The 25,823-nt window shown below is 56.8% G+C and overlaps 2 protein-coding genes across 4 annotated transcripts in view; both read right to left on the reverse strand.

The window, feature by feature from the left end:
- Nucleotides 1-403: 403 nt before the first annotated feature.
- On the reverse strand, nt 404-13,096 carry CRIP2 (cysteine rich protein 2). Its single transcript, XM_079314181.1, has 8 exons — nt 12,943-13,096; nt 4,785-4,879; nt 3,157-3,214; nt 2,599-2,739; nt 2,401-2,469; nt 1,922-2,016; nt 1,547-1,604; nt 404-1,401 (listed from the first exon to the last, which is right to left on the reverse strand). The coding sequence occupies exons 1-8, from the start codon at nt 12,983-12,985 to the stop codon at nt 1,334-1,336; spliced, it is 627 nt and encodes a 208-aa protein (XP_079170307.1). The 5' UTR covers nt 12,986-13,096; the 3' UTR covers nt 404-1,333.
- Nucleotides 13,097-20,785: 7,689 nt separating this feature from the next.
- The window catches only part of MTA1 (metastasis associated 1), a 73,843-nt gene continuing 68,805 nt past the window's right edge, over nt 20,786-25,823 (reverse strand). For all 3 annotated transcript variants that reach the window (XR_013775320.1, XM_079314155.1, XM_079314154.1), the window contains one exon: nt 20,786-22,434. Coding sequence is in view for 1 of the 3 variants with exons in the window: in XM_079314154.1 (XP_079170280.1) it covers nt 22,296-22,434 (139 nt within the window). In the remaining 2 variants the exon portion in view is untranslated. The remainder of the gene's footprint in view (nt 22,435-25,823) is intronic.

Here is a 25,823-nt window from a genome sequence, read left to right on the forward strand (position 1 = left end):
GCACAGGGGCTGTGCATTGCTGCCCTGCTGCTGCCAGGCTGAGCTTTCCCCATGCCAGCCCCACTCAGGCACTGTGCCTGCTCAGCTAGCCCAAGGCTGGGGGGAACAATGGCACCTGCTCTTTAACTTCTCTCCACTTGTTTCCCACTCCCCAAAGCTGGGAAGGATGCATCCCACCCCATCTCATGGATCCCATCCCATGGATCCCATCCCATCTGCAGGGTCAGCACAGCTTCCTACAAGCCTGTTGTGCTCACAGGGCACAACTGGAGCTGCTCAGCCCGGCCCCAGGAGGAGGCAGCCACAGCAGCAGGCTCCCTCCCTGTTGTGGAACCCCAGGGATGCTGTGTGACATGCACACCTTCCCCCACCTCCACCCGGAGGAGCTGAGCTGCACAACACATCTCTCAAAACCTTTATTGTCAGCGAATAACAAAAGTCAGCCCTGCAGCAGCGCAGGGAGCCTGAAGGGAGCAGGGTGCTGGCAGCCAGGGCCCCCTGCCCCAGCTCCCTTCCTGTTCTCTGGGCAGCAGCAGGGCTGGGAGTGCACAGGGGGACGGGTGAGATGGGGGGCACGTGTCATTCTCCAAAGCAAGGAGCACATTTACAACTGCTTATAAATAAACAACGAGGAGAAACCTTCCGGCTCTGGGAAGCAGGGGAGGGTCCTGCTGCCCAGGCCACCAGCCCAATGTGCTCTGTCCTCCAAAGGTGGGGAGGGGAGAGGAGAGCCCCTTCCACCAGGGCTGCAGCTGCCAGGTGCCCCCAGAGGCATCAGGCTGGGGGGCACCAACCTGAACCAGCCCACAGAGCAGGCTGGGCACCTGCCTGGTGCAACTACAGGGATGCAGGGAGGTGCCAGACCTAACAGTGGACAGGGCCAGTGGTGGGACCCAGGGATGGAGCCTGGGAAGGACCAGGAGAAGGGCAGTGCTTCCAGGTGTCCCACACCTCCAGCAGCTGGTGAGGAACAGGGCATCCTCACCCCAAACCCAAGCACTGAGGGACAGCCTAGAGCACCCTCCCATGGCACCCCCCATCCCCATGCCCACACCAGCCCTGCTGCCCCCCACCCTCGGAGGGCTGGTGGGAGGGCTGGGAAGGACAGAGCACATTGGGAACCACCAGAGATCCCTTCTACCTTTGCCTTAAAACACTGAAGCTTATATTAGAGACTATGATAATAACAACCCAGGGGCAGGGCTGTCCTGCCCGGAGCAGTAGAGACAGCAGAGAGGGCCCAGCTCTGTGGCCAGCCTGGTGAGGCTCTGCTCAGGTGGGAGCAGGAGGTTAGTACAGGGGCACAGAGCGTGGGGACAGCTGGGGACACTGCCTAGGGCTGGTTCTTCGCCTCGGGGTCTTTGTCGTAGATGTAGCTCCCCACAGCTCCGGTGTTGACACCTGAAAGAAACAGGAGGGTGAGGGCAGGGGCATGCTGCAGGGAGGTGTCCCCTCTGGGTGGTGGCATGAGCACTGAGAGGGGTGGCCCAAGGCAGGGCAGGTGTCCCTGGGCTGGGTGCCCACCCTCCATGCCCCCAGTGCTCACCCTTTGGCCCGAAGAGGATCCCATAGCAGGGCTTGTGGCAGTACGGCTGTCCGTCGTGCTGTGGGGGCAGAGAGACAATCCTGTCACCTGGGCTGGGGGAAATCCTGTCCCCAGGATGTGTCCACCTGCCTGAACACCTCTCTTGTTGTTCCCCAAAAATCCCAGCACTTGGCTAGGCTGCTCCCCCCAGCCCTGCCCTCCTGCAAAGGTCCCATCAGGATGGCCTGGGACACCTCAGCCAAGACCAGGATGGCCTGGGACACCTCCAGGACCAGGATGGCCTGGGACATCCCAGCCAGGCCCCCCTGCATCCCCAGGTGTGCAGGCAGGGTTCTGAGGCTGGCACCCCCTTACCTGAGGCTGGCACCCCCTTACCTCAGCGTGGCCCCCCGGGGTCAGTGTCTTGCTGCAGCGCTCGCAGCGTAGGCAGGGACGGTGCCAGTCCTTCCCCAGAGAGGTCACCTTCTCAGCTGGAGTGGGACAAGGACAAGGAGAGAGGGTCACACCGGCCCCCTGCAACATGCTGAGGGCAGCATTCACCATGGGGATACCACAAAATGCCAGGAGAGCCCTTGGGAGCCTCCCACACCCCTCTGGTGGCTAGCAGGTGACACAGGATGGCTGAGGACAGCAATTACCACGTGGGAGGTGACAGCAGGGGACACAATGCAAGTAAAGCAAAGTATATCCAAGAGGAACCATCCCTGAAGGGTCATCCCTCTGCAGCCACAACCCCCTGTCTGATCCAAATCCCACTCCCAGCCTCTCTGCATGCCCCAGGGCTCCTGCATGGAGCCCAGCCCCATGGGGCCATGTCACCCAGGCAAGCACACACTGCCCCCTGGCCACCTTACCAAAGTAGACTCTCTTGCCACAGCGTGGGCACATGTTGGGCTCCCCAGTGAAGGTGGTGACACTGGAGGCTGGAAGAGAAGAGGACACAAGCCTGGGAAATGGGAGCACATCTCAGCCAGCTGGGGAGGACCCCACACACCAACTCTGCAGCCATAGCATCACCAAACACAGTGGCTCTGCCCTGCCCTGCCCCTCACCTTTGCTGGGTCCCTTGGGAGGTGCAGCATTCACCTTCCTCTCCTCCAGCCTCACGGGGTGCTCGATGGGTCCCGGAGCCGTCTGCCCCTCGATCTGCGGCTTGTCGTAGATGTAGGAGCCAGCCCCGCCGATGTTCACCCCTGCACAGGGGCACACAGGGGCTGCCTGAGAGCCCTGGGCTGCCCACTGTCCCCCCAGCCCTGTCCCACCTCCCCCAGCCCTGCCCAGCCAGCCTGCACGTGTCAGCCCTGGCTTGCTGCCTCCTGACCACATCTGGGATGGGAGAGTAACTCCACCTTCTGTCTGAATGGGAATTTGGTTTTATAAATATTAAAAAAAAATAAAAGGCCAGCTGTCAGATTCTTTCCTTCCCCTCCAGCAGCTCTTCCCTCCCTCTGCACAAGCAGACAGCAGCCTGGGACTGCAATTTGCTGGCTCAATGCTCAGCCCACGCTAGCCTGGCTTTTGGGATGTTGCTGAAGCCACTGTGGGGTGAGGGGACGTGGCCCCTGCTGCAGCCCAGCACAGCCCCAGGGGCAGGGGGCACACAGACCTACCTTTGGGGCCAAAGAGCGTGGCATAGCAGGGCTTGTGGCAGAAGGGCTTCCCATCGTGCTGGGGAGAGAGAGAGAGGGCACTGTTAGGGTGCTGAGCAGCCACCATGGCTCCCTTCATGAGGATGGGGCACCTTCATCCTCTGTTTAGAGACCAGCACATACATGCCTACACCCTAAAACACCCCCAGCTCTGGGTCTAACCCCCCTGAGCACTCCTGCATCACCCACTGGGGCTGCTGTGCAGGGGCTGCTCCATGCCCATGTGGCATCACCTCACTCCTCAGCCCCAGGGCACAGCCAGCCCACTCTGGGAGCTCTGAGCTTTGCCTTTCCCTGCCTTGGGCCAGGATGAGAGGCCCAACCCAGCTGCATGGACCTGCTATCGTCTGGGGCCCTTATCACAGGAAGGCGATAAACCCCGGAACTCCCCACAGCCACTGCTCATGGGCCAGCTGGAACCCACTCCAAGAGAAAAGAAAGAGTGTTTGTGGCTGGGGCAGGGGGCCAGCCAGCAGGGCCTGGCTGGAAAACCCACTGGGAGCAGGCAGGATCCCATCCCATGTCCTGCGTGGCCCCGCTCAGCATCCCAGCCCTGCTGCTGCCCTGTGCCCCTGCCCTCCACCCTTCTGCAAGGCAGGGGCTCCCTGCCCACCAAGGGCAGGGTGGCAGCTGAGCAGAGGTGCTGGGACAGCCAGAGGTGAGGTTGGGGGAGCGATGGCCAAAATGTTGCAAGGCATAAATGTGAGTGTGCTCACAGCTTTACCGTGCCAGAGGGGAGGGTAAATATTTGGCTGGTCTCCCCAGGACACCTTTCCAACCTAGCCTCCTCAAAAGGAGGGAGGAACAGCAGGGAAGGGCCAAATCTGCTCTCGGCACAGTCAGTGGGGCTTGGCTGCCATCCCCTATGGGAACAGAACCCAACCTTATATGGAAAAGCAGCAAATCTGGGCTTTACCCAGCCTGGAGCACAGATCCACCTCGCTGGCAGGGCAGGCCCTGCTTCCCCACGGGCTGGGGGCCACCAGCACGGCTGTCCCTGCCAGAGCCAGGCTAAGGAGCTGGTGACACTGTGGAATGACAGGTGCTGTGCAAACCCAGGGTGTCACACGGGGACACCGCTCAGCAGAAACACAGTTGTGTCCCTAAGCCTGAGCAGCTGCCACCACCAGCGTGGCGCCTTCACACAGGGGCATCACAGCCCAGCACAGGCTCCAGGACACAGAGCACCAGCACCAAGCTCTCACTGCCACGGCAATCCAGGCATTCCCCACTCCTGGTGTTTGTAACCACAGGCTCTGGGCACACACACCCCTCCAAAGCCTGTGAAACGCCCAAACAAGCCTGCCCAGTGTGTGCAGCTTCAGCTGCTTCCCTGGAGCATGCCAAGCCCCATACAACTGCCTGGGATCTCAGGGTGACAGAGGAGGGACACCACACGTGGTGCCAGCACCACTCTGTGGCTCACCCAGGGCTGTGCACCAGAGCACACAGAGCACACAGCAGCAGTCACAGCCTGTTCTGCTGGGTTTGCACGCCCCACATGGCACCAGATACCTGTTCTTGAATCCCCCAGCCCCATTCTTGGATTCCCACCCCAGCTCCCCCCTGCCCACCCTGCCCGCCCTTACCTCAGCGTGCCCACCCGGCGTCAGGGTCTTGTTGCAGCGCTCACACTTCAGGCAAAACTTGTGCCAGTCCTTGCCCAGGGAAGACACCTTCTCAGCTGCAGGGGACACGAGAGAGGGGTGAGCCGTGCCCAGCACCCCCTGAAGCCCCTGTGGGACTGAGGGCTGTGGGAACTATGGGGGGGCTGCACCCCAGAGGGGCTGCACTCGCCCACAAAGGGCTCTGCACACTGTGCACATCAGGAAACAGGAGCCAATCTGGGCACAAGCCCCCAGTCTCTGACCCCTCAGAGCACTGCCCCAGCCATTCAGAAGAGGATGAAGGCCATCCCAGCTGACAGCAGGACACCAGCAGCTGCCATCCCACGGCCGCTTTCCCACGCGCCGGTCCAGCTACGGTAGCGTTCTCTCCCTGCTCCCCGTGTCTATTTTTACCCTCCACGTTACCCGGGATGACTTCACTCCCATTCAAATATTTGGCGTTTCCATGCCCACCCCGCCCGTGCAGCCACACTCCCCCCACGCACACACCCTCAGCTGCAGCTCCAGAGATGCTGCTGCAGCAGGGGAGGACAAGCAGCCTGCACTGCCACCCAGGGAGGACATTTGGCCCTGGAAAACACCCGTCCCCTTCTCCCCCAGCTTGGGAACAGGCACAATGTGTGGGTGGGCTCACAGCCACCGTGCTTGCATGGCCACAAGTCACTGCCAGCACTGAGAACGGCATCAAGAGGGCAAATTCAGCCCAGCCTGGCACCATCCCTTCTCCCTCCCAGCTTCTGAGCGACCCTGTGCCCCCCACGGATTCCTGCTGGCCCTCCCTCTGCCCTGCACATGTGCAGAGACAGCTGGAAAACAGCGTGAGCCCGCTAAAGCCACCGTAAAACTAAATCAGGAGAGCCAAATAAAATATTTAACAAGCGACTGAAAGCGCAACCGGAGCCGGCCCCGCTCCGTGAGACCTCCTGTGCAACGCTGGGTTTGTCCCCAGCACCTCAGCAAATGTCACCTGTGTGCACCCCGTCGAGATGGGGGTCAAGAGCTCCCCGAAGGGCAGGTCCTGGCTGCCGGAGCCACCCTCCACCCAAGGCAAACAGCTGCATCCGGGCCGTGCCACAAGGCCAAGATAAGCCGAAACAATGGCATCACCACCCAAAAATTCCGTCCAGTGCAAAGCAGGACGGCCGGCGGTGGGAGGGGCAGTGGGGCAGAGCCAGAGCCATTGCACAGGAGACTGCTGAGAGTGTCCCCAAGCAAGCACGTGGAAAATGGCCTGTGGGGACTCACATCAGTTGGAAAAACTCCAGATCTATCTCCTGCTGATCAGCCAAACCCGGGCAGGAGCAGACAGCAGGGCAAAAGGGATGCCCCACCAGAGCCTGCCCAAGGTAGCCAGGGCTAATCCCTGCTGGCTGCAAGCCCGGGGGCTCAGGAGGGCACATGTCTCCCCAGTCACCACACGAGGAAGGGGCCAGGACCAGGGCCAGAGCTGCCCTCCGTTTCCTCTGCAGCCCTCATCTGCCCCTGGGAGCAGAGAGGCAGTCGCAGGGAGAGCAGCCCCCAGGTATCCCCAAAAAGCAAGGGCAATACAGAGGTCCCAGCCCCCACTGCAGCAGCCCTGCATCCTCCCAGCTCCTCCCCGGGGTGACCAGGGAGGGAAACGGAGCGTGATGGGCTGAAAGCCGAGCCAGGGGCTCGGGGCCAAAGAACCGCTGGGCTTTGTCACAGTGGATGCACTCACGGGCTGCGCTCCCCCCTGCCCCGACCCAGCGCCAGGCTGCAGAGCAGGGAGGAAACTCCCGGCGGATGTTTTCCAGAGGACACGGCAATTGTAGCTGGCCACAGCCCCCACCAGCTCCTTCCTGCTCCCCCAGTGACCCCCCAAGAACATTTCAGCAGATGGAAATCCTTGCTCCTCCCTGTCGGATGCATCCCCGAGCCACGCGGAGCAGGAGGGATGCATGGAGCAGGGAGGAGGCTCCAGGAGCACCGGGACAGCCCGGGAACCACGGGGGTGCCCCCGCCTTCCCATAGAAATGCATCCCAAAGGCCGGCCCGGCATCCTCCGGCTGCAAACAAGGATTCCCGGGGGATGCAGCCGGGAGCGGCACAGCCGGGATGCCTTTCCAGAAGGCATTGTTCGCACCGAGCAGAGGAAGCAGCTTGGAGCCACCCCAGCCCATTTCCAGGGCAGCAGCATCGCATAAATCACAGCGCAGGGAAGGGACCAGCGCCCAGATTTCCTGTCACTCGGCCGCAGCTGCGCCGCTGTTGCATCAGCTCCGGAGGAAAAGGCTCTGCCACATCCCCCTGCTGCCGGGGGAGCATCCCGGGCTGTGCCCGGCTCTGGGCAGGGAGCAGGGGTGGTGGCACAGGGCAGACGTGGCACTGCCCCAGCCTGTGCCACCAAGGGCCACTCCCCGTGCTCTCAGCGTCACACCGAGGAAAGAGAAGAGCAAGCTAATGCTTATATCCTAAAACTGACCTGCTGCTTCTCTCCTCTCGTTCTAAAGATAACTGGGCAAGTGGAAGGGGCACAATTGCAGCAGATATATATATATATATATATGGTCTTTCCTCTGTTTTTAGACATTGCACATCCTGCTCTGGCCGCTGAACTCCCCTCTTGCACACAGCCGGATTTAAACCAGCACCCCGTGGAAGGGCAAGGTTAAGGGTGCAGGAATTTGGCCTCTGCCACAGCGTGTGTGACTCAGGGGTTTGCCAGCCCTGTGTGGGGTGCCCATGGATAATAAACCTAGGGAACCCCCCGAGGAGAGGTCAGCGGGCTGGGCTGGCTCTGTGCGGGGGATGCAGCCCACACTGCCCAGGGGGCTGTCAAGGCAGGCTGATCCCATGGCTCCAAAGCAGCCCCGCCCTAGACACAAAGTGCCCAGCCCTGAATTCCCCTCCGTGCCCAGACAAAGCGCTGGCACGGCCGGAGGTGGGCGCATCCTCTCGGGATGGGAGCGGAGCATCCCTCCTCGCAGTTCCTGTGCCAGCCCCAAGCCCTCGCACAGGTATTTCCACAGCCTGACGTCAGTGCTGCTCCCAGGGGGAGGCTTATTCAGCTGCAGCTGCGTCTCTGCAAAGGGCTGGGCTGCGCCCATCCATGCGACCACAGCCCTGGGAGAGCAGGGGAAGGGCTGGCAAAGGCAAGGCTGGCAGTGAGGATGCCAAATCCCCACAGGGATCCAGCGACAGGCACCCCTGGCAGAGAGGGATGCTGTCAGCCTGCCTGTGGATGTACTTCAAAGCAGCTGCAGACACAAAGGAATGAAGAAAGAGAAGAGCAAGCAGAGGAGCCTGGTAAATGGCTGCAAACAAAGCCAAGAGCCATGAGCCAGCAGACTGATCCTTTCCCCAGCTCCTCACCAAGAGGCCAGGACATGGAAAAGGTGGGAGGACAGGCTGAGGGTTTCTTGTCCTTGCCATGCCAGGCCATAACCCAGCCATGCTGCATGCCCAGCATCTGGGGTGCCTGTCTGTGCCCCCCAGCCTCTGCCCAGAGCCTGCCTATGCCCCTCAGCCCCTGCCCACTGCCTGTCTGTGCCCCCCAGCCTCTGCCCAGAGCCTGCCTGTGCCCCTCAGCCCCTGCCCAGTGTCTGCCTGTGCCCCTCAACCCCTGCCCAGTGTCTGCCTGTGCCCCCCAGCCCCTGCCCAGCCCTGCCCTGGGGCAGCTCCTCTCCCCCACCCCACACCCTGATTTGTGGCCAAACATGTATATTTAGCTTCTCTGCAGCAAGGGAAGGCAAGGCAGCCCTCCAGCTCGCTGGGCTCCCTCCAAGTGTGCAACAAAGCCAGCTCAGCATGGCCCTGCTGCAGAGCAGAGCAGGGAATATCCCAGGGGGGCTTCCACTTGCAGCCATGGGAGAGACAAGGTCTGCCCCAGTGTCTGAGCCACTCGGGGGCTCCCAGGCACAGCCCTGATGCACAGCAATGCTCCTGTCCACCCTGCTGCTCCCTGCCTCTCCCCTGGCACAGCCTCAACTACTGCAGGCACTTCCCTGGCCAGGAGCCTCCAATCTCTCCCTCTGGTTTGCAGGGCCAGCAAGTTCCTCTCCGTTTTCCACAGGGATTCACCAAGCAGCATCTGAATGGATTGCATCTGAGGTTGGGCTGTGTCTGTGCTGGAGACGATCAGCAGTGCTTCCAGCTGATCCTAAGCCCAGGGAATCAGCTGCTTTCCACAGCAGCCCTGAGTGTGAGGCATGGCAGGCAGGACCCTGGGGGACAGGGGATGCAGCTCACACTGCTGGGGGACACCAGCAGAAAAATCAGAGACCCTCCCTGCTCACAGCCAGGGCAGAGGGGCCAGTGAGAGCTGGGCACAGGCAGGCACACACACACAAACCACTCCCTGGGCAGCTGCTGGTTCAGTGCACACTGTTCCTTCCTTCTGCACACTGAGATGTCAGCTCTGGCAGGCAGTGCTGGGAGAATAAGACAGTTCCTTGGCCCTTTTCAGCAAGAGCAGCATTCTGGGACATGCTGGAGCAGCCAAGCTTGTCACAGTGCCCCTCACCTCTCTGTTTAACCAGGATGTTCAGGTCTCCCTTGGGGCTGCAGCACTGGTGCTCCCCACCAGCAAGCACACATCAGGATGGTGCCACAGCTCTCCCCATGCCCATGCCAGTACCCATCTCCCTCCATCACCTTCCTGGCAGCTTCGGGGCCCTTGGCAGGAGCAAGGGCACCACCATCCCACCCCAGGCAGAAGTGGCACCCTGGCTCATGCTCCAGGCTGTGCCTCGGATTGCAACACTGCGGTGACAGATTTTCCATTACTTGTTGCTTGGGCGTTCCCATTCTGCCTTTCCTTGCCTTTCCTTCCCAGTCCCATCACCTCACCTCTCCCCATCCCTGTGCTCCTGCCAGGGACCTGGAGGGAGGATGGGAACACGAGGATCTCTGACTGCTGGAAGCTGGGACAAGGGTGCAGGACTCTGTAATCCAGACACCAAACTGAGTCAGCCAGGAGCAGCCCTGGGCTGGCAGAGAGCTGCCTGCCAGCTCCAAACCTCCAGCACCCACAGCCCCAGGAGCAGCCCCATTCCCACTGCTGCCAGTGCCAGCCCCACACTGCCAGGAGCCCCAGCAAAGCCAGGACACAAGAGCAGGGGACCCACCCCTCACACCGCCCTGTTCCACACTCCCACCATTTTCTGTGCTTTTTTTTTTTTTCCTGAGGGAAAAACTAATGCTAATCAGCCTGTTCTTCAACTTCCCACAGAGGCATCCCTCCCATCGGCAGGGCTCGGAGCAGGCAGCAGGAAGTGGAGCATCCTTAGTTACTGCTCTGCAAGGTCCTGTCACACTCCAGACCCGGCAGGAGGCAGCTCCCAGCCCTGGGTGTGCCGACGCTGCACTTGAGCTGCTTCCTTTGTTAGGGACTGCCGTGGAAATCCAGCCCTCCTGCCTCTCCTGCCCCATCACCATCTCCCTGCCTGCAGCCAACGACAGCAGTTACTTATTAATTGCACAGTGGCTTCTGCAGCTTGAATTTCGCCGGGCTGAGCCGGCAGCGATGCGCTGTGCAGGGAGAGCACCCCTCACCTGGCTGTGCCCCACACCTGGGGCCAGGTATCTGCTGCAGGCAGGGCTTGTGCCCTCCTCGCTTCCCAGCTGGATGTCCTCAGTCCCCCTCTGGAATTCCACCGGCAAACCCACGCTGGAGAGCAGTTTTAAGCCTGGGGTGGGGGGTACGGAGTGACTCCCACCTGCTTCCCAAACAAGCAGAGCCTCCCACCATTCCTCACGCTCCCCAGCACGTGCAGCCAGCTCCCCAAAAACCACCCGCGGCCGGACCCCGCCGCACGTGTGCTGGCTGCATCCCTGGGGCTGGTGCCTGCCTCGTGCTTGGGATGGGAAAACAGGAAAAACCCCGCTGCCTCAATCCCCCGCTGTTCTGGGAAGAAAGGACGGGAGGCGGAAAGGCTTGGCCGGGGCTCCCGGTGACCCTGCAAAACTCATTTAAGGCTCAGCAATGCGAGAGGGAGCCGCGGGAATGTGTGGCTGTTTGGCTGCAGAACTCTGGTCCCTCCGGAGTTTCCTGCCAGCAGTGATAACCCCAAACCCAGCCCGCTGCCACCTGCCAGCGCGGGATGGGAGCTGGCCCCGCACCCTCCAGTTAAACATTCACTCCGTCCAAGGCAGCAAAGTTAGCCCCAGCCGTTCCTGGAAACAATGTCACAGACCTTAACCGCCTCTGAAAAAAAAAAAAAAAATAGAAAAAAAAGGCCAAAAATCTATTTTTATATTTCCCTGCGCTTTTTAAAGGAAAAAAGCTCATTCTGTAGCTCAGGAAACGCCCACATCCTCCCGACTGCACAGGGAGGAGCCCGCTGGATTTTTCCAGGGAGCATGAAGCAACAGGCGCGCTGGAAATGAGTTTTCCATGGGTACCCCGGAGCCGGCGGCATTTCTCACCCATGACCCGCTGCAATCCCAGGCATCCGGGCAGCCCGGGCTGCCAGCGCTCATTCAGCACAGCCTCCCGAACAAGCGGGGCTTTATGAATCCCTGAATCACCGCCCCGGGAATTCAGGAGCGACACTAAAGCCCGGGCGCGGAGCTGCCATCGCCGTCCCGCCGGGAGGAAAACCCGCGATCCTCGCAATCTGCATGGCGCTTTCATGCATTGAATAAACGGGCTCAGGTTTATTCTTCCAGAGCCGGGGCGGCTCCTCAAGGGAAAGCTCAAGACATCAACAGGGACATGCTCCAGCCTATCTCAACTCCGAGCATAGAGAAGTTTTTTGGGCTTGCTCCCGTTTCAGCTCACCGCCATCCCCTCTGCCCAGGTCTCTCTCAGGTACCTAAACGGGTCAGGGACTGGGACAGGCATCACTGCACCCACAGAAACCCACCCAAACAGAGGGCAGGGGTACAGCCCTGCTCCCCCCAGACCACATCCTCAGGAGACACAAATCCCCAGGGCACGGGGAGAGAAAAAGAGCACGGACACTGCCGGGGGCTCCTCCTGGCACAGCCTGGCCTCCTCCTCCTCCTCCAGCAAGGCTGGGGCCCCTGAGCCCAGCTCGGACCCCCCCACGCAGGGCAGGCTCATCCCCGGAGCCAGAGCAGCAGCTCTGCCCCCGGGTCAGTGCCCAGCTGGCCGGGCAAGCAGTATTTTCTGCTTAAAAAGGAAAAGATTCACACAAAGAAAGACGTCCGAGGGGCCAAGCCCTTCCCACCCACACACAAATAGGTTTATTTAAAGGAGGAAGACAGCAAATTCCTATTTCCCTGTGTTTACTTGGAGATGGCCGGAAAAGAATGAAAGCACCAATGCCTCCAATGCTCAAACATCATCAGGACCCTTTGGTATTTCTCCACCAAACAAACACACCGAGGCAACAAGGGCAGGAGGGGGGAGATGGGCAGGGAGGGCTGCAGCCAGGCCAGCCGGACCCCGTGGGGCTGGAGCTCTGGATCCATCCCCAGAGCCATCCCGAGCAGTGCCGAAGGTCAGGGGGCACCAGGGCCAAGGATCGGCCCCTGCTCCCACCTCCCTGCGAGCCTCAGCCTGACAGAGCCACGCCAGCCCCGCTTCCCAGACCAGCCACAAGCCCAGGCAGGGACTCCCCGCTGCCCTAACCCAGCCCAGGCGCGCTGAGAGCACCTCCGAGCCCAGCAGCCGCCTTTGCACAAGTCCCGTAGAAGCCCAAAGCCTTCGTTAGCTCGCCCAGCAGCGAGGCGAGACAGGGAGGGGTGAGCGCACACCTGGGGCCAGGTTCGCAGGGAATCAAAGAAAGCGGCGGGGAGAAGGTTTTGTTTGCACCTGCCACTGGCAAATTCCCCGCCCCAATGCCGGGAGCCCCCATCCCATAGCGGCCGTGTGGGGCGGGCTGCGCTGCCCTGACCCGAGCCAGCAGGTGCCTGGGGACAGGAGCCACCCCAGGGGCGGGCACACACCCCAGCCGGGGCTCCCCCACACCCTCTGTGCCCCCAGCACGGCCCGGGGATGCGGGGCAGAGCACCCGGGGGTGCCGCGGGGGACAAGGAGCGGGGGAGCCCCGGGTGAGCCCCGGGGCGAGCTGCGGGTCCATCCCGGTGGGGAAAAGGGCAGGCGGGCACCGGGGCTCAGGGAAGGGCGAGGCGGGGATGAGCGCTGGGGGAGCTCTGAGGAGCCGGGGATGCGGGAAGGGGATGCGCTCACCGAAGTACACGGTCTTGTCGCACTTGGGGCACTTGGATGCCATGGCGGGAGAGCAGAGCGGAGCCGTGCCGAGCCGTGCTGTGATGTGCCGAGCCGTGCGCCCCGCTCCGCCCGGCCCCCGCCCACCGCCGCCCGGGGGGGAGCCGGGGCGGGGCCGAGCGGGGCCGGGCTCGGTACGGCTCGGTACGGCTCGGAACGGCTCCAGCCCAGCCCAGGGCCCGGCAGCGGAGAGAGCAGCCCCTGCCCTGTCTCCATCCCCAAAGTCGGAGCTCGAGTGCTCCCGGCTTGCCTTGCTTGGGAAAAAAAACCTCCATAATAAACAGGTTGTAGCTGAGCGACGCGACTTGGGGTTTTTTTTACTGGCCCCAAAAGCAGCGGCCAGGAGCCTCCCGGCTGAGCCCGGCCAGCAGCCGCCCCCGGGACAAGAGCGGGGTCGGACGCGTCCCCCCATCCCCCGCGTCCCCGCCCCAGCGCCCGCATCCCCGACTCCATCCCGCTGGGTTGCCATGGGAACCCCTATTCGGAAACCCCTCCGGCTGCTCAGGGATGCGCAGGGATGTTCAGGGATGCTCAGGGAGCCGTGAAGGCACGGCGAGGACACTCGAGGAGCCGCGGCGAGGCGGGGCAGCCCCTCGGTGCCCGGGCTGGCGGCAGAGCCCGTGGCTGCGGAGCTGCGTGTTGGTAAACAGGACATCTGCCCTGCATTATTCATCAGCCGGGCTCTGCTCCGCCGCCATTGTCACGGAATTCCTCTCTCTCTGCAGCTGCCCCGGAGCGGGGGCAGCCCCGGGCCGGGACAGAGTGACGCTGGGGCCGGAGGGGCAGGGGATGCCCGAGAGCGGCTTCTGCATCTCCCGTGCGCCCCGCAGGCATCCCTGTCACTCCCCGGCCAGCTGCTGTCACAACAATGTGCGGCTTTGTGGGGTCCCTGCGCGGGGGCAGGTGGCCACACGGCCCCCGGGAGGGGCTCAGTCCCACCCGGGAGCCAGTGTCCCCCACCCAGGCCTGCAGCCACCAGGGCAGGGCAGGAGCTGGGCATCTGTGGAGCTGTGGATTTCTGGAAGGCCAGAAAGGCTCCAGCACAGCACCACGGCAGCTCCTGTGAGTCCTTCTGTGGTACCCGGGGTGTTTGCAGCCCTAAAACACCCCAGAGCAGCAGCGGGCAGATGCCATCACAGCATCCTTGTGCCTGCAGTTCCTGTCTCATGCACTGAGGGGACATCCTGACAAGGGTCTCCTGTCTAAATCCCCCACACTCCGAGGCAGCCTGAGCTGCTGTTCCAGCCCTGGGGCAGGAGAAGGAGGGAGGAGGCTGCATTCCCCCTGTTTAGGGAGGCTCTGCCACGCTGCAGGACCAGCACCCAGGAGGTGCCGGCCAAGGGCTTTTCACACTCACGGGCTGATGGGAATTAAGACAAATCACCTAAAGGTGTGAATCCCTGCCTGCAAATGCGCTAAATCCCAAGCGGATATGCTGCTTCAGGAGCAAAGTGGCTTTAGCTGGTCGTGTCTTAATCTCCCCCGATTTAGGCTCGGCGTGCTCCTGCACGGAGGGCAGGGATGTCCTGGCACCTGGGGTGTTTGTGGGGACAGCACAGGCAGGGCCAGCCAGGGGGCACAGCACGGGGTCAGGGGGGTGGTGGGGGACACCCCTGAGCCCGCTGTGCCTATCCCCAGACAGCACATTAATAATTTTCACCAAAGGATGCATTTTCCATCAGAAACTCGAGGGCCCCATCCCTGCCCAGGGGCTGAGCCAGAGGTGCAAGGCTGGGACCTCTGCCTGGGGAGGGTCAAGCAGAGAGCTCTGCACGGAGATTAAGGGAAAGTGAGGAATAAATAAGGAATAACTCCCTCAGGCTGCCTCTCCTTTGGCTCACCTCTCTCCCCCTCCCCACACTGACTCTCCTCAGCTCTTTTTTTCTTCATTCAGATACAAATACCACAAAAACTTATGGACCCAGACAGAGCTGCTCCTAAGGGGAGCTGGGGCTGGAAAGCCTTCCTCTGCTCTCGTGTTTTCTGGCACCTGGGATGCCTTGGATTCGTTACAGGGCAAGAAGAGGTTAAGGGGAAAAAAAAATAAAAAAGGTTATGGGGAAAAAAATTTATTAAGGTTATGGGAAAGCCCCCTGCAAAACTCTCTGGGCTTGGTGTGCCCAGAGATCAGTGATCCCTGTGTGGCTACAGACCCTTGGCTGGTGCAGCCACATGCCCAGGGCCCTCTGTCCCTTGTGACAAGGTCACCCCAGGGTGACACACTGCACTTTTCTTTCTTCACCCCTGAAACTCCTGTGTCCCAGACAGAGCCCACAACCAGGGTGGTTAAGAACAGCTGCTGCCCACAAGCCACCCAGCTAAAACCAGTTTTGCCTCAGATCCTTGCATTAGGCAGGAGTTTCATGGAAAAAAGTGGTTGGGCTTCCCTTGACGGGCTGGGAGCCATTCCCTGTGATGGGATGGAAGAGAAAGAGCCTTTCACAAAACCTGGCAGAAGACTTTATCCCTTATTTCATTTATTCTGCAGAGCCCTCCTGGATGTGTGGGAGGATGAGCAGGGCAGCACCCTGCCTGGACCAGGGGAAATGTGTCCCCAACAGGAGGAGCTCGGGGCTGGCTGGGCTGGGGGACAGGCACACACACAGGGGACAGCCACACTGCCGGGTACCCAGCCTTGCTGTGCAGGATCAGCTCCGGAGGCCAGCGCAGGGATTAGGGAGGATTAGCAGGAAGATGGAGGAGCAGAGGACAGGCTGGCAGGGGCTGGGGCTCGTCAGGCAGCACATGCCACCGTGCAGCTGCCCGGCCCCGCAGCTCCAGCCAGGCACTTGTCGCTCCTGTCTCTCCTTTAAAAGGCATCCCGGCCCCTGTCGTTATCGGGCAGCGCCGATAGCGCCGTCACGCCTGCGATAAACGGGTTTACAGATATCCCTTTGTCCTTGCCATCTGGGATGGATGGCCCCGCTGTCCCCGAGGGGCTGTGGCCGCTGAGGATCCCGGCAGATGCCGAGGATGCAGAGCTCCGTGAGTGCCTGAAAACTCGTTTTTTGATGCTCCAACCGAGAAAAGGCAGGAAAACAGCTGGAGAGACCTGAGCACAGCACTCAAACCCACGTCTAGACTGCAGAGAGCGGCCAGGGCTGGGGGTAGCTGGCACCAGAGGCTCTCCCTCAGGTTTTCCAGGGAAAGAAAGGGTGACCCAAGGAACAGGCTGTGCTCAGACCAGGCTGCAGTGGCAAAGTTCAGCTCAGGGCAGTTGGTCATTAAGCCCTCCCAGTCCCATGGCCCCCCTGGACATGCCGTGGGCAGAGGTCACAGAGGGCTGGCCAGGGTGCAGTGTGGCTCTGAGGGCCAGCACAGCAGCAGGAAAAGCGTGCACAGCCTGCCCAGCTTCCATGGGGCTGTGCCCCACATGCACAGCACGGCCAGGACACTCCCAGTGAGCCCCTGGGGAAGGGAGGGACTGGACACACATAATCCAGCACCTCATGGATGTCCCCACAGCACCATCTTCTCCTTCAGCACCACCCACCCACCAGGATGCATTTGGCCTTGGTTCCCACCAGACAGTTTGGGCATCTTCCTGGGATGCAGGGAAAGCCAGCTTGGCTGCTCATCCACATTCACCTCTCTCCTGTCCTGCCTGGGGGCAGCCAAAGCACAGGCAGGGGGAACAAACTCACTCCTGCTCAGATGGAAAATCTCTGAACGAGCACAGCTTGGCTGAAACCCTCCAGCCAGAACCTGTAAATCTGCTCCCCATGACGCTGCCAGCATCCCACAGAGCACTGGATCCAGGTGGAGAGTCCCCTTGCAGGAGGGAAGGGAGGAAACTGTCTGCAGAAAGATGCTGAATTTATGTTATTCATTCTCATTCCAGGAATGTGGTGAATGAACTTGCAAAGCCCAGGGCAGGAATCAAGTGTGCTTCAACCCTGACCTGCCCTGACTTTATTCCAGGCTGAAGAAGAGGTGGAGACAAGCCCCAGCCCCACAACCCATCTGAATTTACTGTGTGTCTTTTCTTGAGGCAGCTTTCTTCCTCCTGCATGGGTGAAATGTGACTGTCAGAGCCTGAGTCTTCCACCAGGTTTTGAAGCTGCTCAAGCAAGGCAAAACCTTCCTGTCAGTCCCCAGGGAGGGAAGCAAGGGCAGGAGGGACAGGGGGTTGTGTTCTCCTCCCTTGGGAAGGGCCATAAACACCACCCACACTCAAGACACCTTCACATTCTGCAGATCCCATCACTGCTGGCTCTTGCACGCTCACCTTGAAAGGCACTGACTACATTTACAGGAAAAACCCCAAACAAACCCTCTCTCACCAGCTCCAGGGCTGCCATGCCTCAACTTGCCTTTCTGCAGTGTTCTTTGCTTTCTCCCTCTAATGCTGCTGCCAAAGCTTATTTGGGTTAATGGTGTTTTTAAGTCTGTGCCCTCTTGATAGATTAAGGAAAACAGAAAAGATTCAGGGTCCAGTTCCTGCAAATGAAAGTTTCAGTTTCCTTCTCCTTACAGTCAAGATCTTCCAGATTTTATTTGTGCTCCTCCCAGAAATTCCCCAGGCTGGCACAGCTCCCGTGCCCCTACTCATCCCATGCCCCCTGTGAGCAGGTGAGTGCCCCCTCCTCCTCCTGGCAGTGGGAAGCAGCTCCCCCATGATGCAATCCTGCCATCCCAAAGAGCCTCTCCAGCTTCCCAAGGTCTGGCTTGTGTAACACTTGCACTGAGAGCCAGAGCCCGCAGCAGAGCTGGCACCGGCTCCAAATTTCCATTTCAAAAGAAAATTTCAGCGTGTATTTTGCTTTACAACTCTCCAATAGTGTCCTGGTTACAGCCCTCCTCCCACAGCAGGAATGCCAGGTTTGGAATTGTTAGTTTTGGTCATACTTTGCTTTTTTTCACATTGTTTCATCAGTGCTGTTACAGTCAGGCCGCTGCCTTCATGCTACAGCAGCAAAAGCAGAGATCACAGGGAGCTGCTAAAATGCAATGTAAAAAAAATAAGCCCCCAAAATACCAAAGTTAACTTAAAAAAAAAAAAAGTAACAAAAGCATTTTGGCATCAAGTATTGTAGAGTGTTTAGATTTCTGTTTTGTTTTTAAAATACTTTCCTGAGCAGCTTCCTGGTTCTTTTTGAGCCTGTAAAATTGCAAGCATGGCAGTGAGTGTGGAGGGCAGCATGCTCCATCCACGTGAGCAGGGATCACAGCTGAGCCTGGGACACATCTGCTCCCACCTCTGCAGGGCAGAGGCACCAAAGGATTGGGATGCCAGGGACACACAGCTAAGGGAAAATACCCATATGAATGTGGCAAAAATTATTACATCCCAGCAAGCCTGGCAAGCACTTCCCAGCTCCAGCCTCTCCTCCCCACTCAGGGGGAGGATCAATCTCAGGGGCTCTTCAGGAGGTGGGAAGCAAGGGGAGGCAGGGACCTGGAAAATGGGACATTGCCCCAGCTCTATGGGCATTGTTCTATTTTGACAAGGCTCTAGAGCAGGAGGGTGAATAACCAAAGGCAATCCTGCAGCAACAGCACAGGAATGTGAATGCAGAGGAGAGGCTTAGTAAGAGAGTGACCCTCGGGCTTGGAGAGGTCAGAGCCTGAACCTTCCCCTCCCTGCACTTCCCAAGAGCCAGCATTTTCCTTGGGATCTGGAGGGATCTTCCAGCCCCTCCTCCCAGGCTGCTACAAACACAGGCCAGTGGAGTCTGCCACTGCACATCAGAACCCAGCATCTCTGCTGAAGGACACCAAGGGTCCTTCAGAGCTAGGGCAGCACAGGCTGTGCTCTCTCTGCTCGCCTGGACTCACTCCCAGAGCGATCTCTGGAGCTGCTCCAAGAAAGCTTTTAAGTTGTTGGAAACCGCAGGGCTGGCACCCCCAAGTGGCTCCCGCGCTCCCGGTGCAACCGAGCCGCCTCTGGCCGGGCTCACCCAGAGCTCATCCCCATCCCCTCCCCATCCCCAGGATCCTCAGCTCATTCCCATCCCCATCCCCTCCCCATCCCCAGGATCCTCAGCTCATCCCCAGGATCCTCAGCTCATTCCCATCCCCTCCCCATCCCCAGGATCCTCAGCACAGCAGCATCCCCAGCTCATTCCCATCCCCATCCCCAGGATCCTCAGCACAGCAGCATCCCCAGCTCATTCCCATCCCCATCCCCAGGATCCTCAGTACAGCAGCATCCCCCTCCCCAGCCCCCAGGATCCTCAGCTCATCCTCATCCCCATCCCCTGGGATCCTCAGCTCATTCCCATCCCCATCCCCTGGGGATTCCTCAGCTCATCCCCAGGATCCTCAGCACAGCAGCATCCCCATCCTCATCCCCTGGGATCCTCAGCTCATCCTCATCTCCATCCCTGGGGATTCCCAGCTCATCCCCATCCCCATCCCTGGGGATCCTCATTCCCATTCCCATCCCCATCCCCCAGAATACTCAGCTCATCCTCATCTCCATCCCTGGGGATTCCCAGCCCATCCCCATCCCCACCCAAGGATCCTCAGCTCATCCCCATTCTCTATCCCCATCCCCAGGGATTCCCAGCCCATCCCCATCTCCCAGGCTCCTCAGCTCATCCCCATTCCCCATCCCTGGGATCCCCAGCACAGCAGCAGCTGTGGGGCAGGGTCAGGCTATGGTCAGCATCCCTATTTTCTGGGGTAGGTAGGTATGAGGGTGGTTATTCAAGGAAATCTCCCCTTATCTCTGAATGTTAAATACAACAGGCATATCAGCAACACCAGCCACTGTATGGTATCATTTAGAGAGGATTTGAATCCTCTGAAAACTGGTAGGGTGGACCTAAAAAACTGGGTGATGGGTTGCTGCCATTTCCTTACAGTAAGTACCATTATTAAAGTAACCCCAAGACAGTGTGTGATAGCCCTGAATCCTAAACCTGCCTTTCAAAGCAAGTTAAAATGAATTCCTCACCTTATTAACCCATAAAGTAAACTGGATAACAGCCACAGTAACCTTAGTTATAGGACCCATGTTTAGATAAGAGGCTGCAAATGGGAGAGACAGAGCTGTGACCATGTGCCACCCAAATCAGGGTAAGCTGGACAACGTGGTGCCACCTAATGAGGTGCCACCCAACAAGGTTAGTGCCACCCCAGGCACAGCAGGGGCCAACTCACACAGAGATTTCCCAAGTGCTGTGTCCACGTTTCCTTTTGCTGCAGGAAGGAATCCACGAGCACTTGCCCTCACAGACAGAAGAGTTACAAAACGCTCCTGCAGCCAGTGTTTCTCACACACACAGGGTTAACCCTGAGGAGTGATGGTGACAAAGTAAAACTGATAATGGTCACTGGTGCTGCTCACAGCCTGAGGGCTTTTGTGCCCTTCCTGAGCAGCACATCCTTCAGGAATAGCTGTACTGTTCCACTTTTAAGTGACCTGTAGCACAAGTACACTTAGACCTGGCAGGGCACGGGTAAATCTTACCCTTCCTGAGCAGCAATGAGAGCCAACAGGGAGCCCATCCTGGAGGGCAGAGCAATGCAGAGCTTGGATTGGGCTGCTGACCTCCAGGGATGTCCCTCTGCCACATGCCAGGGGCAGGACCAGGAGCTGCTGTGGACAAAGGGAGCATTCAGAGCCCAGCCCCGCATCTGCTGCTGGTTTGAGGAGGAGGAGGGAGGGAGAGGGCTCTGAAGTGCTGCTGAATGTTTAAACTGCACAGGAGAGGAATCAAACTGAGTGTGACTCAACCTCTTGCCCTGTACAAGGGTGCTGCTGGCACAGAGCAGAACAAGCTGTGGGATGGGACGGAAGGCACAGTGTGCCCCAGGGATGCAGAACCCAGCTGGTTCAGAAGAGACAAAAAGCAGATGTTTCACAAAAGCTCACTTTCCAGGTTTATTAAGTAAAGTTAACTGAATTGTTTTCATTTTGTGGGGATTCCTTTCCGTCTAACCCGGCGGGTTAGCAGAGTTGCACAGAATCACGGTTGGACTGTGATAACCCAAATACAACTTTGGCTCATCTCACTGCTGACACATATGGAATGACTTGGGGGTTATTACATGCTGTGTCTGCTTGAGGCAGGTACATGTACAGATCAGCACAAGTTGCAAATGATAGTTTACATCCTTTCCAAACCGAGCAGGGCATCCAGCAAATGCACTGCCATGAGAAGACATATGAAAAAGAAATTATACAGACTTGCAAATACGTAAGAAGTTCAAGAGATGCAAGAAAACCTCAAACACAAGAAATGTCAAAGGGGGAAAAAACCACTTAAATTCAGACACAATGTGTTCAAATGAAAACTCGGCTGTAATTTAAAGTCCCTTCAAAATGGGAAACATACAGTAACGCAATTAAAGAGAAACCAGGTCTCATCCTGGGAAACGTGTCCAAAAGCACTGATGCACAAACAGGTTCAGAGTTCTAAGCAAAATGTCCCTGGGCATTGGTGTACTTGACTCTTGGAGCCAGAGCAAAGCAATTCATTACACTTTGCTGGGCCTACTGCTGGCTCTTGGTGGCCTAACAGCACGTAGGATCCCAGATGTCACAGAGAAGGCAGCACGCAAAAAACTGCTGGTTACTGGGAGGCCACATCTCCCAGGGAGCAACTAGAGTAAGGACACCTAACTCTGGCAGCCTGGCTCCACTGCACACAAGGTCAGTGTAATGTTCTGCAAAGTTCTTCAGTTCTTAGCTCACTCCTTTCTCAGCCTGAGTTGGTCTGTCTTGTGCATGAGCACAACTGGCTGTGCAAAATGATCCAAAAAACAGAAGGGACAGGACCAAAGAAAACTGGCTGAACCTGGGGCTGGCTTTCAGCTCCTATTTTCAAATATCAGTTAAAGATTGGAAATTTATCTACAAAAGAAATAATATAAATGAAATAAAAAAATGGCACCGTCCACAAAATTAAAAAAAAAAAAGAGAGAAAAGAAAGAAAAATATCTTACAACACAGCCTCATAAAAATGGCTTTGCAACGAGAGCTCAGTCACAAAATGAAGGGTTCTAGCTCTTCGTACATCAGAAGAGGAAACAAAGCTAAAAAGTACTAGTCCACATTCTCTTAATAAGTTAAACTTACTTTCCCTCCCCCTTCTACAAAAGGGGTAGAAGCAAAAGGGAAAAGAGGCTACTAACAATTAAAAAAAAAAAAACAGAAAAGGAAAAAAAAAAAGAAAAAAGATAGGAGAGAATGCAAGAGAGAGAGAGAGAGAGCAGTCTGTGGTCAGAGGCTCAGAGCAGGGCTGAGTTCCTTTTAAGGGTTTAAAAGATGCAAAACAGTTCCTCCAAAGTTCCCTCTCTTCAACAGTTAGCCGAATGCTGTAGCCATGGAAACTGGAGTAGGTAGTGGAGGAGAGGCTGTGGCGTTAATCCTCGATGATGATGGGCTCATCGTTCATGGGCTGGCGCAGCTGCACCGCCTGCATGGGCCGCAGGATAATCGGCTTGTAAGGGCGTCTGGCCGCTCGCTTGGCTTCCGAGGACGAGAGCAGCTTGCGGATCTTCCTGCAGACAGCAAGGAGGAGAGAGGCAGGGATTACACAGGCAGCTCACACAGGCACCAGGGGCTTCGACCACCTGGCAGGGTGGGCTGACAGGACTTCCTTCTGCCCTTGGAAACTCAGATATTCTCATTTATAAACCCCCCAGTGACGAGGAATCCTTGCCCTGTAGGACTCGCTGTGAATGGAACATACGAAATATTCAGGACATCTTTCACACCACTGATTTATTCTGAATTTATTTTGATTGGTTGGGTTTAGTTTACAAAGTCAAGTCAGGGTGTGCTGAACACAGAGATGGGCAATATTCACATCTTGTATTTCCCTGTATGCACAAGTCCTGCCCTTTCCATATGGAGAGAAAGCAAAAGAGAGAGACACACCAAAGTTGTGTAACTTACTTGGGTAATTTTAAAGAGACAAATACTGAATGATTGCTTGTTTATTTTTGTTCAAACCAGACTCTGAGATAAAGAAGTATTACAAAACACCCTATCCAAACCCAAAAATGAAAAATGCACTGTGTAATTAAAATGAGGAGCTTTTTTCCAGAGGATGTTGTGGTAGTCAAAGGCACATAAAGATTAGAAAGGGAAGCAATAAATATTCACAGCCGTAGTCCACCAGTACCCACCATGAGTCTGCAGCACAGGAACTGGAGCAACAAGAAAGGTCTGACAAGGCAGCACTGCCTTCCCTCACAGGCTCCTGACTGAACCAAGCTTTTGGCTGACCATGAGAGATAAGAGCTCTACAGCCCACATTTCAACCACCTATCCCCCAGTTTTGTTTAGAGAACACTGCTGAGGCAAAAACTCCATTTTGTTGCTTGCACTGGTTTTTGGGGTTTTTTTGGTTGGTTGATTTGGTTTATTTGTCAATGGAAGAGAGACCTGAGCTGATGCCTACCACTGTGCTATGATTTCTGCCTTTAAGATGTGATGGTTGCTGAAGAAAGTGGTCAAAATACCTCCCATCTCCTCAAAAAACTTCCCCTTAGCACCACCAGAACTGACAAATCATCAATTTCAGCTGAAGATTTTGGATTGCTTCTCGTCAGATTTGGTCTGGTCATCTCTTCACTTGTTTATTGGGGTTTTTTTGCCCACTGAGCAGGACAAGCTGCTGCACTTACACAGACACATTTTTTGTTTGCCCAATGTCCCCATTTCTCCAGCACCTTCTAAAACCAAAAGGCCACAGGGTGACAAGGGGCAAAAACAAGCTGGCAAAGCAATGGTGGGGCAGAGAAAAATAAAATCTTGCTATAATGACTTTTCCAAGATGTTTGCCTGCAGCTGATCCACTTTCAGCCAGCAGAGCTCCTTGCAGCACCCACGTGTGCTCCATTAGCCATGCTGCCATCAGAAACACGTCCTCCAGCATTCTGGATTCTGATCAGGTCACTCGCTGCCTCCGCTTGCATGAGTTACAAATGCCAAGTTCCTCACTGAGAGCCTTCAATTCAAAAACTTGTTGCTTTCATTTGACCAACTTTTCAAACTGCTCCTTCAGAGCTGTACAGCTTTCCAGCACAGTTCTCAACAGAGCTACACAGAAAGGGGAGAGGGGGAGCATGTAAAACTTCAGGGAAACCTACTTGCTGTGACTGAAAACACAGCCTGACCCTCAGCTGGAGGATGATATGCAGATATTGCAGCTAGATTGATTGCTACAGAGCCAACACAAAGCTCAAATTGTTTCAGGGCTCACAAACAAGTCTTACATTCCTGACACTGGAATGCAGCAGATGGTTCAGGGAAAAGTTAGAGGTGAAATGTCCGACAGAAAACCCGTGCCGCTGACAATGCTCCACGGCTCAGGCTGCCCTGCTCTTCACAGCCTGCCAAAAACCTCCTTTCACCACTCAGCTAAGCAGCATGACTGTCAGACAAAGAAGCCTGGGTGGGTTTTTTTCTTTTCTTTCCCTCTCTATTTTTAAATAGAAGTGATAAGATCTCAGAGCTGATGTCTATCAGCGAACTGTGATTTTCATTAGAGCTGTGCTGGTTGCTGTGGGACTGATCCTTCCTGCCTCAGTCAGTGGTTCTGAATGAGCAGAAGATTCTGTGCCTACAATAAATTGCTGCCAAAACCAACACCACACTGGGTGAATACTGGTACAGTTCTGTCCAGGTCAAAGGGCAGGACCTTGTGCTGCCACCATGCACCTGCTGTATTTCTTGTGCCTTGGATGGTGAAGATGTCAAGAAGAGCTCTCTAGATGCAGGATTATGGAACAAGCATCTAAGGAGGGCATTAGGACTGTATACCCTGAGTCCACAATGGCATGTGAATCTGAGAGCTGCAACAGGATCCCAGTACCTTCTTTATCAAAGTGAGAGCAGCAGTAAGAAAACTGCTCCCCCTGAAAATGAAATCCTCCTCTCATCTTATTTTCAATTATATATGGAATTCCACAGCTTTCTTTCACAGCATCTTGCAGGCACAAAAAGGAGAAGGGAAAGACATGACAAAGATATGAGCTGGTGTGAAATGCAGTTGTATTAAAGGTGTCCATAGAAACAAGTCTGACTGGGAAATTAACTTCATGTTTCTTCTGAGTTCCAACAAGGTTTTCCTGCACTGAAAACTGATTATCCAACAGATTAGTACCTTGAATGTTACTAGTATCACCTATTCAAAGCCCATCTTTGATACTAGGCCCACAGAATAATTCCTTGACACTTGAAATGCTTTGCAGGTTAAGGAGAAGTCTGGAGATGCCAGGACTCTTGACTATGACCTTTGAGCTGGACAAATGAAGACTCAGAGCAGAGCCAAATTTAGTAGTACCAGAAGAGACAAAGCACTAAAGCTCTCAACCTCCTCAGTCACTTGAAGGGTTCAGACATCCAGAATTCCCAGGTCCATCTCTTCAAGTGGAGGGAAAGGTAAGTGCTTCTCTGCTGCTGGGGCACTGATAGTGCAAGTGTTGATAAGTCAGACCAAGACAGAAGCCAGACAGCACTTCTGCTGTCCCAGAGGGCTGCAAAGCAGGGCTGCAGCTTTGCTCTGACCTTCCTCAAAGTCACCCAGCAGGGAGGCATCGAGTTCTTGGGAGGAAACCACACAAACCAATTTCTCTACCTTCTTACCACACCCAGGAGCAACACTCCCATCCTAGGAATACCAGTACTGGGAATTTTGCCTTAGGGATCAGGTCACAGCTTCTACCACTCTGTCAGCAGTTTGCAAACAGTTTGAAGCGAAACTCACACAAGGAAAGTTTCTTCTACTATTTTTATCCTGTGGGCAGACCAACAAGAAGGACTAGGACTAACAGAAGCAGTACCACCAAAGGAGGAAGATGGACACTGCAGGGTTAAATCTCGTTGGTAGCAAATATAAACCACTGAAAAATGAGTCAACTCAGCCCATGGAAACTCACTG

Source organism: Erithacus rubecula (genome assembly GCF_903797595.1).
Source record: "Erithacus rubecula genome assembly, chromosome: 10".
NCBI lineage: Eukaryota > Metazoa > Chordata > Aves > Passeriformes > Muscicapidae > Erithacus > Erithacus rubecula.

Coding starts and splice junctions, on each gene's coding strand:
- CRIP2 (XM_079314181.1), bottom strand. CDS start 12,985: ATGGCATCCAAGTGCCCCAAGTGCGACAAGACCGTGTACTTCG. Junction 4,880..12,942: donor CGACAAGACCGTGTACTTCG/GTGAGCGCATCC, acceptor TGTCCCCTGCAG/CTGAGAAGGTGTCTTCCCTG. Junction 2,740..3,156: donor CACGCTCTTTGGCCCCAAAG/GTAGGTCTGTGT, acceptor GCCCCTGTGCAG/GGGTGAACATCGGCGGGGCT.